At 27.7% G+C, this 15,725-nt stretch overlaps 1 protein-coding gene across 2 annotated transcripts in view; it reads left to right on the top strand.

Moving 5' to 3' along the window:
• LOC100200315 (beta-1,3-glucosyltransferase) overlaps positions 1–15,725 on the top strand; it is a 54,182-nt gene that overhangs the window by 34,853 nt on the left and 3,604 nt on the right. For both annotated transcript variants that reach the window (XM_065807314.1, XM_065807313.1), the window contains exons 9-12: positions 6,779–6,904; positions 9,711–9,777; positions 11,447–11,660; positions 11,791–11,913. In XM_065807314.1, coding sequence (XP_065663386.1) covers positions 6,779–6,904; positions 9,711–9,777; positions 11,447–11,660; positions 11,791–11,913 — 530 coding nt within the window. The remainder of the gene's footprint in view (positions 1–6,778; positions 6,905–9,710; positions 9,778–11,446; positions 11,661–11,790; positions 11,914–15,725) is intronic.

The raw sequence follows: 15,725 nt of genomic DNA, 5'->3' as shown, positions 1-15,725 counted from the left end.
CATTTTTCCTTGGACAAAACAAGGTGGACAAATCAAAACGAAGCTTTTTTTATAAGATTTCATTGTCTTTATTCAATTTACCGTATTCTTTTGTTTTCACTTTTATCATAACATTACTCTAAAATAATAAAATAGATTTTGGAACGTCTGGCCAATTATTTTTTCAATTAAACTAAAAATAGATTTAACTTGTGATATATGGCGTAAATTGCAACTTAAAATGGTTTACGACAAATTAGGAAGTGTTTTACGTGAAAATATTATTAAAGATTTTAAAAGCGGAAAACGTCAAACTGAAATTTGTAGAATATATAATATAGCTAAATCGACTATAAGCAAAACTGTCAAATCATTTGGATCTCGTGACTGCTATAAAACAAACCATCGGGGCGGACGTCCAAGAAAAGCATCACCAAGACTAGATCGAATAATTGTTAAAGAGCTTAAATAAGATCCATTTTTGTCATCCACAAAATTAACCAAAAAACTTGAACTACAAATCTCTAATCGCACTGTGCGACGAAGAGCTAATGAAGCAAAATTGTTTTCTCGAATGCCTGCCAAGAAGCCACTAACTTCTTTTAAAAATAGAAAGCTAAGACTTGCGTTTGCCAAAGCTCACCAAAATTGGACTGTAGACCAGTGGATAAACATACTTTTTAGTTATGAATCAAAGTATAACCTTTTTGGAAGCGGCGGCAAGAAGCGAGTCTGGAGACCAAAGAACACCAGATTCAATACTAAATATACCAAGAAGAGTGTTAAGCATGGAACATCTGCTATGGATTGGGGATGTTTCTCAGCACTAGGAACTGGTCCTATTCACAAAATTAATGGAATTATTGACCGCTTTGTTTACAAAGATATAATGGAAGATGTTATGTTACCACATACTGAGTGGGAGATGCTCCTAAAAAGGATTTTTCAACAGGACAATGATCCCAAACATACGTCAAAAATTGTAAAACAATGGTTCAAGGACAAGAATATCACCATCATGGAGTGACCTGCACAAAGCCCTGACTTGAATCCCACAGAAAATTTGTGGAAAATAATTGACAATAAGATTGAGCGTGCAAATGTGAAGACCAGTGAGGAATTATTTGAACAAATCGAGAAGGCCTGGCGAGAGATATGATATGAGAATTGTTGACTCATTAATTGAGTCTATGCCTCAAAGAATGAAAGCAGTAATTAAAAGTAAAGGAGGTCCTACCAAATATTAAGTTAATTTTTGAAGTTTTTTGAAAAATAATAAGTTAATTTTAAATTTTTTTGAACTTTCAGTCGTTTTTTTGAATGTCCACCTTGTTTTGTCAAAAGAAAAATGTTGTTTGTTAGGGAAAATGTGTTTTAAAACTTTTTTAGTGATTTTTAGTATGATTCAAAATTTTTAAGTTTTGTTAACAACATAGTAAACTACATAAAAAATAATATGTTCAATTGCTTTACTATTTTTTTTAGTTTTTGATCAACTTTTGTTCTAAATTTGAGTTTGTCCACCATGTTTTGTTCGATACTGTATTTATATATATATATATATATATATATATATATATATATATATATATATATATATATATATATATATATATATATATATATATATAAGATTAAACTTTAAATAAATTAATCAAAATATAATTTGTGTGTGTGTAAGTCAGCTTACATGGGCAAAATATAGCCTGCGCAAAATATAAACTTTTTGGTAAAAAAATTTTAGGTATGCTGATGTTTTTTTTATAGCTATTCTTTAAAGGGATCCCAAAGTGCGAGACAAGTTGTGTTCATATTAAAGAGAATGATTTTTTTTTTTAATGTTTGGGCAGAATTTTTTCAAGTAAAATGAAATGACAAAGGTATATAAGAAAAACAAATTTTGTTGTTTTACTTGAAGCTTGCCCTCTTCATGTAAGCCAGTCTCTCAAAGTCTTTAAAATATAAATCGCAATCTACAGATTTTTTTTTTGTTAATTCACCTTCCCAAGGCTCAGAAGGCCACTACAGACAAGGAGACTACTTAATTATGGTTATAACCCTCTCTCAACTCTATAACTCTAAAACATAAACCTTGACAAACAAGGCTGCTGCGCGGAGAAACAAGTTGAGCGCTGTACTACCAGGGATGTGGTGGGGATCAAACTCCGAACCTCTCACTTATGAAGCAAGCGCTCTACCACTACACCACCACCACAAAATTTATTTATTTATTAAATTTATGATTTATTCCAGCACATTTAATTCTAAAGATTTTTATGAAATCGATATGAATTTTGAAAATTCTTTTTTTTTTTTTATCAAATTATTATAGAATTTATTAAGTTTAAAGAATTTGTTAAGTTAATTAAGGAATTTGTTAAGTTACTTATTATTATCATTTTTAGATTATATTAAGATATTATATATTAAGATTTTTTTCAAATTTTGACCGCAAGCTGCTGGTAGCAGCTTTCGAGTATGCTTCACAATTTATCTTGTTTTGTAAATAAATTTTTACTCTAGGCACAAATAATTTGTTTGTTCTTAAGGTTTAATTAATTCTCTACATAATCAAGAACAAGTAAGAGCCATATTGTGTTATTATAAAAAGTTATCACTTGACAAAGTTGAAAAATCTTGGTTAATCCTTGATTTAAAAAAACTTCTTTAAATTTAGTTCTAAAATAAAGCAGCGTTAACCCTGTAAAATCCAACTCATAGAAGTGTATAAGTATTTAGCTAAGTAATTAAAAATGTCTTTTGAAGAAAAACATTCTTTTTATACATTAAATGAATTTTGTTTTAGACTTGGAACAATGATTTTAGGCACTTTGCATTTCTTACTGTTCAATGATGCGTGTTTTAATTATAAACTTATTGAATTAAAAAGTTCCTTTGTTTAGCTTTCTGTTGATATATAGTTTGTTATGCTTTTAAAAGAGATTTACTATTCGAATTTTAATTAGTTGTCAATTTTGTGCCATCCAAATTTTATTCAAAAAAATGTGCGGTTGGAGCGTAAAGATTTTTGTTAAAACGGCTGGTAGCAAAAGAGTTAAACTTATGAAAGTTTTATTAACAGCATTTATATGCTAAACTTTTCAGCAGGTACAATTATTTTCAAAATTCTTATTTAATCATGCAATCAATATATTTAATGAAATTTATTCTCTAAAGCATGTACTGCTTATTTTGTTTTATTTTTAAAATTAAACAATGGTCAAGATTGCAAATAAGTGTAGCATTATCGAGTAAATTTTAAAATTGAAATCGTTTAATGAAAAACTTTTAATTTTCAATTTTGTTAGTTTTTTTATTTGTAATTTTAAGAGACACGTTTTAATGTAAAATGCCAATTATGACATAAATTGGAAAATATTAAATATAATATGTTTTTTAATGCACGCTGCAACACATTGACAATTTTAATGGCCATCTGTCTTGAATAATTGCCATAAAACATTTTATTGCTTTAATTATTGCTTTAATTAATAAAAAGCTGTCTGTAAATTTGTTAAGTGTAAAATCTATAAATATTTTCTAACTAAAAATTTAAGAAATCAGCAAATATCTCAAATAAATGATGTCATTTACCAAAATTCTTTATTAATTAAAATTTCAAGAATTTGTAAAATGTCATTTCGATAGGAGAACAAAAATGTCATAGTGATAAACAGCTTGGATAAACTAGAAAAAAAGTTCACATTGTTTACATAAAAAGTAAAAAGATTCAGAATATATAAGTCGATCAATGTCTTTTTTGAATATTTATTACATTTAAGAGAATATTTATTATATTTATTATATTTTAACATAAAAATCTTAACTTTATCTGGTTTTCGCACTCTATAAAAAAACATTCTTTTGTTTAGCTTCCTATAAAATTTATAGGAAAATCATACGATTGATAATAAATGCTTATTTTAAAAAACAAATCAAACAAAAACAAATAATATCGATTCAAAAAAAAAAAAGTTCTACAATGATGTCATTTACTAAAACTCTTTGGAATTAAACACACTTGAATAAATTATAAAGTCTGTAGATTGCGGCATATATTTTAAAAACTTTGAGAGATTGTCTAACATGGAAACGGCGAGCTTCAAATAAAACAACAAAGTTTGTTTTTCTTGTTATACCTTTATTATTTTATTTTACTTAAAAAAATTCTGCCCAAACATTTTTTTTTAATCATTCTCTTTAATATGAACACAACTTGTCTCGGCACTTTGGGATCCCTTTAAAAACTTCTCACATGATATAATTTCAACATGGATAGCAAACTTCCAGCTTTAAACTATTTCTTTTTTAAGTTAAAAAGTAAAAAAATTTAATTTTGCATTGAATTTAATTGATTATTATGTAAAATTATGATGAAAAAAATAAAAATAATAAATTTTTTTCAAAGAACAATAACTATTCTGTACAATTGATCCGTATTACATTACAAGTTAAATAATTAGTATATTAAAAAGCAAGCAAAATATGTGTAATTTTTCAAAATTGGTGTAATCAGCATTTTTATTTTAAATACTTTAAAATAATAGTTTTTTTAATTGCAATTTTTTTTTGCTAAAATTGTTTTTTTTTTAATATTTTGATTCCAAAAATTGTTCCAAAAACTTTTTTAACTTTTAATGTAAGTACTTTAACTAAAAGAAGTAAAAGAAAAAATTTTAGAATAAAATGTTTTTTTTTACTAATTTACCTTTGCTCTATTTTTTAGGAACATTGAACACTCTTTTTTGTAAAATACCCAACATACATATAAAATTTTATTTTTTTAAAGATATAATTGTTAGTTGCACCAGTGTTAAAACCACAATGACCGTCCAAGCAGTTTAAGTAGTAAATTTTTGTCATAATTCTTTACTTTATCTATATAATCACTGATATATATTTAAAAGGCCATACCTTTAACACCTTTATTTACCTTTATATACCTTTGTTTTGTTGCTCACTGAAAAGCCATAGCTTTAAAACTTGTTATGTTGTTTAATGATGAGTTTTTTTTAAAAGCCATCCTTTTAAACTTTTGTTATGTTGCATTTCTTAGGAAATAGAGAAGAGCATTATAATTTTTTTTCAAGTGGATGGGATAGATTGTCTAAAGACTTAAATCCAAGTTTTTAGGGTTCCCGTAATAATAAATGCTACAGTGTTTGCATGTGGCCTATAAGTTAGTCAGTTGCTTTATATTGTACAATATATTGTAGAAACTGTTTGATGATTTAATAGCTTTTTGATTTGACTAGCAGTATTGGTTGGAAGCTAGACAAAAACTGCAAGAATTATTTTTTTTGTTTTTCTTTGTTTTAAAAAAAATTGTATATTTAAATAAATCACTTAGCAACAAAAAATAAAAAGCATGAAATACTCTTTAAATAATCATGATTCAACATCTGCCTTATGGGTGCACCATGATTGAATGATCATATATATTTTTTAATTTTTTATTCTTAAAATGTCAAACTTTTGTTTGGTAGCTAAATAGTTTAGGGGTTGTCCAGAAATTATTTCACGCAGATCTTGACATTTTTAGACCCCTCATCCTCCCCTTCCTAGTAACAAATTGTCACGCTTTACTGACCCCTCCCCCCTGAAATTATGCGTCAAATTTTTACTCCCACCACCCCTTCCTTCCCCTAAAACTTTTTTTTTGTGATTTTAATTATAATATTTTTAAATTTCTTAGCTGCTTTTAGTTATTTAATGAACACATTTTAATACATAATAATTTTAATTATTATTTAACATTACTTTAAAAGTCATTATTTTTATGCGTATACAAATGAACAGCCCACAAAAAAAATTATTTGTAGGCATATAAATTCAAAACTCTTTATTTTTTTATCATAACATAAAAATTGCATAGAGCTGTGGATGATAAAGCTAGCATGATTTGAGGTACTATCAAGGATGTAGGTTTAACTCCTTCTTAAGAGATCGAAACCTTGTTTTATGTTTTTTTATTTATATTTTATATGTTTAACTATTATTATTTGTTTAATTATATGTTTATTTACAATTTAAAGTCATCTATTATAAAAGTTATTTATTATTGAAGTTTCACAGAACAATGATCAATGCATGCATAAATTGAGTTCAGTAGTCGCAGTGTAGTTACATTTATTGACTGACTTGAGGTATGGAAGAAATGAAATGTACATATATTCTTTTACCCTCCTATAATTCGATAGTCGTATAAATTAACAGTGACTAAACGGACAAATAACCACCAAAGATAATTTTTGATAAATATATTGTTTAAATAACTTCTTTAGCAATAAGTTAGTGTCACGGTGCAGCAAAGTTAACATTATTCTGCTAAAAATTAAGTCAATTTAAAAAGTTGATTTCAATAAAACTATACTCAAATTGATAAATCAATCCAAGTTAAGTTAAATTATTAGTAGCTGAAGTGATTATGATTTAGGCTAGGTGCTCTTTTAATCAATAGTTTTTCTAAATTTGCAACTAGAAAAAAAAAATTTTGCATTACAAAATTTAATAACCTTTTCCAACTTTTTCCATAACCTGTCATAAAGTTGCTAACATCCCCCTCTCCTTCGTGTGATGTAATTTGTGGACAACTCATTATCTAAGTATTACATTTTTTATTAGATTTAGTTATATCTTAAATGTAAAATTTATCAAAAATCAATTTGCTGAATTTAAAAGTGTGAAAAAAAGTTCAACATAAAGCAATTACACAAAGAAAATTGAAGTGTTACAAAAAAATTAAGATTAAATTCTTTATTTGACACGCTGTTTGATTAATCAATTTATAAAATTTTAGGTTGCTTACTATTTTTATAATGAAGGCAATGGAACAATGCTTACCGATGTTCCAGCATTTTGTATAAACAAACCAATTCAACTTGGAGTATGTGCAACATCAACAATGTGGGAGGTTCCAAACTGTGTAAGTGTTTTAGTTTAACACAAACAAGCGGTTTGGGTGAACATATGGATATGTTATAAAGATTGGGTAGATATTTAGAAGTTTGAAATTAAGACCTTAACGTTAAAGTTACATTTTATTGCAAACATGTGTTTTTATTTTGCAAAACAATTTTTTTTTTAATATATTTTTATTATTTATTATTTTTAAACATTTGACATACACTTACACTTTGCACAATTGTTTGTTAAAATACTTAAAACACATTTTTCTTAAAGCCTTTTTTTGAAGCTTTATTAACACAGACATATTTAATTCATAAAATTTATATTTTTACCACTACTTTTAGCAAGGCTGCAGCAACCAATATTTAAATTGGGATTTACTAGAAGAAAAATTAAAGAGCAAGAAAACAGCTGATTAAAAAAAACTGTATGAGTCAAAACTGTTTGAGTCAGCTGGGAGACAATTATAAAAAAAATTTGAGAAAAAAAAAAAGATAATCATTTTTTAAGCATGAAGAAACAGTTACAGTAAAAGGATAGAGTAAATAGATACAGCAAAATGAATGACTAGTAGGGCGCTCCAGAAGTTGATTTCAAAAAAAAAAGTTAGTAAAAAACTTGCTCCCTGCTCTTTTCTTTATTCGTTTATGCATGCATATGAAATGAGTAAATTTTTATTTGAGTTTAAAAACTGTAACCTTGCCACCAGCGTGCCAAAATGTAATAATGAATGTAATGAATGTAAAATGAATGAATGTAAAACAGGAAATTACGGTAATATTAAAAAGTTTCATGCGCTACCATAATTAGTAAGTAACAAGTGAAAAAATTGCTGACTTCCTGTTGGTGTTTGTGCAATTGAAAATGTTATGAATTTAATTTCTCTAGATAGTACTGTGTGTTTGATTGCTAATTAATAACAGTGTGCTAACTGTGCCATGACTCTGAGGAAGAATAATGATATCTGGCCCATATTGGAATTACTAGCTTCCAGAGCCCACACAAAAGGAGATGTTATTCGCTTGTTCTTTTATTTGAAAGATGGACTAATTAAGCAAGAGAAGCATAGCCGTTGTACAAATTACAAAATATTGTAAGTACAAAGTTGAAAAAGTCGTTATTGAAGTTCAGCAGAAGTAGGCTGAAACCAGCATTGAAATACAACTTAAAGACAAAGTAAAAGCAAAAATTCTTGATCTGTATGATAAATATAAGACACTTAAGAGGATGAAAAGGTGCAAATCAAACAAAGAAAAAGAAAAGATTTTTGGTAAGAAGTTAAAACAGTACTTTTTCATAGCATACCAAGATTTCCAGGTGAAAATAGAAATTGACAGACTTTATACCAAAAAAAAAGGGCAAAGATCAAGCAGTCAAGCTCATCACAGATTTTGCTGGAATAATTACAAAGGAAGAAATGCAGATACAATACCAATTGCAAACAGTTGAAAAGCGCCGATCTGAAATCTTGAATTTTAACAAAACAAATTTGCATGATTCTCTGGCTTAATTTTTGCTTATTAGCATAGTGCACAATCTCTTGTTGTTTGTAGTATGAGTAAGCATTTTAAGTTTATGAACAGTAAACCTAAGGAAACCATTCCAGAACTGTTGCATAATATTTATAATTGATTACTTGAATAATTTGGAAAACTGTAAAGTTTTTGAGATTTTTGTAATTTTCATTGGCTTGTTTCATTTGTTTGTTGGCATGGTGACTAAACTAAAGTATAAAAATAAAAAGAGTTGTTGTCATAAAAATAATAAAAAAATAGGAAAAAAAAATCATAAAATAATAGAAAAAAATAGGCAGGAAGCACAAGTATTGAAACTTTAATTTTTTTGGAGCATCTAATAACTTGTTGCACTAGATTGAAAACTTACAAAGTATGACAGTGGTTCAAGTCTGTTTACTAAAATAGGTGCAACTATGTTTGCAATACATCATTTTTTTTTTTTGAGGCCTTATCTAAAAAAGTAAGTGCATCATTAGAATAACCAACCCAAAATATGTACAGCAGTATTTTATACAAGATTTATAAAAAAAAAAAAAATTATAAGATTAGATATTAAGAATAAAATTAGGATTATAGAATTAGTGAATGGAATTAGGAATAACAAAATTGTGAGCATGATAAAGAGAGGTAACCTAGTAACAGATGTTTGTTGTGCAATGGACTCAATGGGTTTCATCGAAATAAAATCGGAAAAGACTCTATAAGACTTTTAAGTTCAATAACAATCTAAAATCTAAAATTCTATGCATTTAAAATGTTGTGATAATGATTAGCACTAAATAACTTTTAAAGTGTTTCACCAGCATGGCACCGTTTTGTTGAAACCACATATTGGCCACTTCAATATCATCCAATTTCGACAAAAAGAACTGGGATACTATGTCGTGATATCAAGCACCAGTAACAGTCACTGCTTGACCAGCCTCATTTGCAAAATAGTATGGTCCAATTAAGCCTCCAGCCCAAAATCAACACCAAACAGTGACACATTGTGGATGTATTTGTTTTTCGACAATATTGGATTTAAAATCTTTTAATAAAATTATTTAAAATCTTAAGATTGTAAATCCAGTTAAAATTTAAATGAGTTTACTTTCAGTTTATGAGATTCACTTAAATAATTTAATTGCTCGGTCCTGTTCTGCTAAGTTGGTTAACATTTGGAAGAGCATGCTGTTTTAAAAATTTGTTTTAAACATTCTCTTATGCTATTTTTGATTTTTTGAACTGAATTTTTAAAAACTACTATCAGTGATATCAGTTTAAATATATAATTGTAATAAATAAATGTTTAAATAATTGAAGGGAGAAGTCGATGCTGATAATATTTTGGTATCAGTTCAAACCAGCCAGAAGTTTCATGAAACAAGAAGTAAGAAGTTGGGAACTCTTTTTTTTAATTTATTTTATTTATAACTGTTTGTTTTTTACTTTTTTATAAATCAATAATATTTTTTTAGTTATTTAAATTTTTTTATCGATATTATATTATAGTTTATTTATGTTATTATTTTTATTTTTTATTATTATAATTTTGCTATTTACTATTAACTCTTAAACAAATAATAAAATTAATATAAATAATAAACTTAGTAAATTAAAATAAAAGAGATAATTCTGTAATCAAGTACAATATGAAATATAACATTTTGATTTTTAGGCTTTAAGTTAGCTTATTGGTTTTTAAATTTATTTTTTCCTTTTTTGTGTCCTTTTGTGATAGGCTCATTCATTTTTTCTGTTATCTCCTCAAACATAAACTCATGATACCAACAGTAAGTATTTTTTCTGTTATCTCCTCAAGTATAAACTCATGATATCCATAACAAGTATTTTTTGTTTTACTTGAAAACTATTAAGATTAAGTTACTACTAACTTGTTTAAGCATAAAAACTAAGTACAAAGTAACAAATACTAACAGGAATCAGCTAATAACTTAATCAGTCAATCACACCAGAAAATACCTTCACAAAAACAACATCAAATATATGGAAACCTTCATTTATGAAATCTGCTTAGAGACATTCATATACATTTATACAATATTATGGTTGATTAGGAATTTTCTCCAACAGACTAGGGAAGACATAGATTGCTAAAACATTATAGTTGTTGAGGAATTGTAGATAAGGCTCTATAGCCATGGTGAAAGCAATTTGAAATGTGAGAGAGATATAAATAAATAGTATTCTAATATACACTAATAGGTGTATATTAGAATATTAGGGGCCTTCCATAAAGTATGTCCGCAGGTATGGGGAAAAGGAGGATACCCCAAAACAGATGAATGCATACAAGATAGAGGAGGGTGAGTTAAAGACAGCGAGTACATACATGATTTGACTATGTGTCGTTCTCTATCTCTCCTAAAGCTCGATTTCTTTTTTTTAACAAAAGAATTTTACAAGTTTAAAAAATCATTGTTATGTAACAGAAATGTTTAATTAACTAAAAGTTTTTTTTGTTTTTTTAATGCTTTTTATAATTTGTTAGGAAAAGAGGGGGGGTTGATTTTGTAAAAAATTCATTTGTATGCAGAGAGAAAGGGGGTTGTTAAAAGAATATAGGTGTGTAGAAGGGGGAAGGAGTACTAAATGGTTTGTTTTCCTGCGCACGTACTATATGAAGCCCCCTTACTGAGACAAATATTGATTCAATAATAATGGTTTGTTTTATATGGTCCGAAAAAAAAATTTTTTTTTAGTTTAGTAAAACAAACTGAAAAATGCTTGATATCTTGGAAATTTGTTCAAACTTATTGTGAAAACCATAATTTTACAAAAATATTATTCTATTAAATTATTATATAGCAAACTTTGAGGTCAAAATTAATATATTAATAAATAATATATATGTATATAAAAATAACTAATTTAACTTATAATTAAATATCTAATATATAATTAAATAAAGTTAGATAATACATAATATATAATTAAATAATATATAATTAAATAAAGTTAGGTTGCATATAATTTATTTATATGTTTATAAATTAATATTTATTTTAATATATCTTCATTTAATTTTTTTATTGCAGTTCCAGTTATTCAAAAAACTATTGGTTTACATGCAAAGAATATAGTTTATTACAGTGATGTTGTTGATAAAACCATCCCTACTGAATGTGCTGAAGTTGCAAACATAGAAAAAGGGCATTGTCAAAAGTTCTTTAATATATTACAAATATTTTCTAAAGACAAATGGAGAAAAGTTTCTTGGTTGGTTGTTATAGATGACAACACAGTTATGAAGTAATCTTAATATAAATGATAATTTTTTATTTTAATATATACTAAATTTCTATTTTTACTTCTTATTTTTATGACATTATTTTTTACTTTTTTAAAAATGATAATCTTATTATATTTATATGAATCTTAGCTTCAATTCTCTGCAGAAGATTTTAGCATGTTATGATCCTAAAGTTGCTCTGGTCCTTGGTGAAAAATATGGCTTTTTAATTAATGACGCTTATGGATATGAATATCCTGCAGGAGGCGGAGGGTAAGTTTTAAAACTTTTAACAGATGTTGAAGAATAAGCTTAAAAAGTTGTTCGCATAAGGGTAGAGTAAAGAATTTTTTATTAAAAGTGTAAAACACTATTTACATACCACTGGAAGAAACCTGTTTAAACTTTTTTAACATCTTCACGTTCTACAATGCTGCAAGTAACCACTATTAGAGTTGGAAGTTGCTGGTAGAGAAAAGATGAAGTTTATAAAGCAAGATAACGATTAACAGACGACTTAAAATATTGCAAATTATATGAATCAGGAAAACAAGATAAAGGTAGTGAATTCCAGAGAACTGATGTTTGAGGAAAAAACTAGACAAATAAGAATTTTTTGATCACTTAGGAAAAGTCACAGTAAAAAGATGAGACTTAATTGAATAATGAGTAACATAACAATGAATTTTAGTAAATGGCACAAAAGATGTTAGCTCTTTAGAGCAGTGCCCATTATTGTATTAATAGAAATGAGAAAGAGAAGCAACATTACGACGGTGTTGAAGGTTGGCTGCATGAGTAGGTCCAACTATGTTTACAATGCAGTTTTGAACCTTGTCTAAAAGAGAAAGAGAAGATCTGCTACAGATATGACAATAGTGTTCCATACAAGGACGGATTTGAAGTTTATAGAAATAAAGATTTGAATCCGGAGTAAGAAACTGGCAAGCACAATAAAGAGGTGCAACTTTAGCAGATGCTAATTTTGCAATGGATTTGACATATGGTTTACAAGAAAGATCGTAAGTAACAGTTAATCCTAGAAGATGAAAAGTAGATGACTCGTCGAGGTGAAACTTATATAAACTTCTTTTCTCTTCCAGTAACTTTAATATTGGTTGATTGCAACCTTGCTGGAAGTGATGATGTTGAAAAAAAAAAGGTTTTTTCCAAGAAAGAAAGAATGAATGGTTCTTTCCAAGAAAGATTAGAAATAAGAGATCCTAGAAGTCAGACCGTAGATGACTCATCAAGTATATTACTATTCATAAATGGAATTTATGAATGGTAATGTACTCAAACTTATAGTAATGTACGGAACTTGGAATTTTTAAGAGGTAATTAAAGATTCCATGCCAGCCTGAATCCAAAAAGTTACATAAGAAACACATTTGTCAGCAGGAAAACGAATGAAATTCAATAAAATATAATAGCTATTATAAAATTTGATAATTATTATAAAATGGCAAAAGTAAATTTTTGTATTCAAAATTTAAAAAAATATAAAAAAGATTTCATGTAGTAACAAAGTAAAATTACTTGATTGATTACACTGGTCAACAAAGTTTTTTTCCAGCCAACATAATTATGTCTCTCTAGTTAATTCGAGTTAATGCTGAATCCAAAAATTGCATTAGTTTTTATCCTATTCATCCCAATTTCTAGGAGTATTCAAAAAACACTTTTAGTGTAAATGCTGCTTTTTATATAAGGAAATATAAAACATGACATGAATAAGATATGGTTACAAGTGTTTATAAATGATGAGTGAGCTTGGACTGTCGTTTATGAGTCTCTTGAGTATCTTTTTAAAGACCAACAATAATCGGCCATCATAGCTTCATTTTATTTGCCTTGATACCTCTTCTCCATGGTCCGAATCTCCTGATTTGGACATGGTGAACATTTCACCATGTTCATCTGAAACACCTTGAATCCAAAATAGAAGTCGTAAGCAGTAAGAAATTTTGAATTCATTTTTCTCTTCTGTCTTTTAGTGACATAATTACACAAGTGTAACAGAAACTGTTTGAACTATTTCTACAAAAACGTCTGCAGATTTAAGACATCCTGCAATAAAATACAGATAGGATCTAAATTCTACCTCATTTTTTTACTGTGAATGGAATATAAATACAAACTTACATTTACGCAATTTAAAATAGGAATGTTTGAAATTGAAAGTGTGCAAAAACTATAGCTTAAAACTGGTTTAAGATAAAAAAACAATATTTAAAATTTCAGAAAAATTGGATGTATAGGATCAAAATGGATTCCATTTTCTTAATTAGCTCAAAAATCTGATCTAGAAAAACCTAATGCTGTTAATTGAATCTAAAAAGAAAGTTTTTTTTTGTTGCCCAGCGTTACTAATCAATATTATTGAAAAATGTAGTACAAGTAATGTATGTTTTGTATTATAAAAAAAGTGATTAGTTTAAAGGTAATTTTTTTAAATAAATGCGAAACAGTTGCAAAAATTGGCATAAATCATTTGCAAAACCTGCCATGGATGTAAACTGCCATAAGTGCACCAAAAGTATTTGCAATTATTGGCATAAATCCTAATCCTTATACAGATTTACACTTATGCCAATGATTGTAAATTCTTTTGGTGCACTAATGCAAGTTTTTGGTAATTTTTTTGGGTGCATATATGCTAGTTTGTACATATGCTAATTATTGCTTTGCATTTATGAAGATTTGCACTTATGCCAATTCGCACTTTGTCAATTCCTTCAGCATCGTTATGCCAGTTTACACTAATGCAAGTTTTAGCAACTGCTTCACACTAATGACAGCTCACACTTATGCCAATGTTTGCAAGTTCTTTCTGTGTACTTATCTTAATTTACAGTTATGCCAGTTTGCATTTATGTCAGTATGTATGTATATATATATATATATATATATATATATATATATATATATATATATATATATATATATATATATATATATATATATATATATATATATATATATATACACACACTCATTCACATGTGCCTGGCGCTGACAGCATGAACACTGTATCACACACCTGAAAACCTGTTTGAGAAGGATATGAAGCAACTAAAATACAAGATAATGTCTACAATGTTATCTTTTTTTGTTGTTGCATTTATTTTTTTATAGGTTGACAAGTAAGTTATCTTATCTTGCTTGTTTTGAAGTTACTAAGACTAGCTCCTTTGATAAAAAAAAATTTTTTTAATCATTCTTGTTTTTTTATTTTGCTGACTTCACACTGAATGGCTTGGCTCTAACACCACTAACCCTGCTGGCACTAAAGCCACTTCTGCATTTCTCAATCTCTTACTCAGATAATTTTTTCACTCGTTTTCTAGGCAACCCTAGTTTCTTCTTTTTTTTCCTTTAGGTGGTTCAGACCATGCAATGATCTCTATAAATCTTTGATCTCATACTTCTTCTTTGGACTCATTCTATCATTGCACTACTTATAACTACCCTAAAGCCTCATTCTACTCTATGGTTTTCACCTTTTTGTGCAGCTGCTATATCTGATTGTAATCATTTTTTTCATCTTTTTTAAAAGAACAACTCTCTTGAGAACAAATGCTATTTATTATTGCAAGAAATTAATGCAAAAAGTTGCTGTCTAATGCTAAGCTCCATTATTTCCAGTTCACTAAACCTTGTATCTTATCTCAGAAGTTAGGCTCTAGAGATTTTTGGAAAATCTATAGCAGCGTCTTTAACAAAGGAAGGTCTAACATTCCATCTCTCATTCGTGGTACTGATCTTATTACCTCTCCCAAGAATAAGGCTGAACTATTTTAAAAGAGCTTTATTCTGATTCGACTCTTGAATCTTATGGCCATACTGTTCCATCCTTTCCAGTTAAACAGGTTAACCCATTGTTAGACATTCAAACCACTCCAGCTTATGTTGCTTAAATCATATCTCAATTAAACTCTTCTACAGCTTGTGGTCCAGACAACATTCCTGCCATAGTCTTACAAAAGTGTTCTCCAGAACTCTCTTCAATTCTTTTTAAACTATTTATTAAGTAGTTGACTGAGTCTTGTTTTCCTGCCTGCTGGAAAATGGCATCTGTTCCA

The sequence above is a fragment of the Hydra vulgaris genome, chromosome 10 (assembly GCF_038396675.1).
Source record: "Hydra vulgaris chromosome 10, alternate assembly HydraT2T_AEP".
In the NCBI taxonomy this organism is placed as follows: domain Eukaryota; kingdom Metazoa; phylum Cnidaria; class Hydrozoa; order Anthoathecata; family Hydridae; genus Hydra; species Hydra vulgaris.
This window is presented reverse-complemented; position numbering and strand designations above follow the sequence as displayed.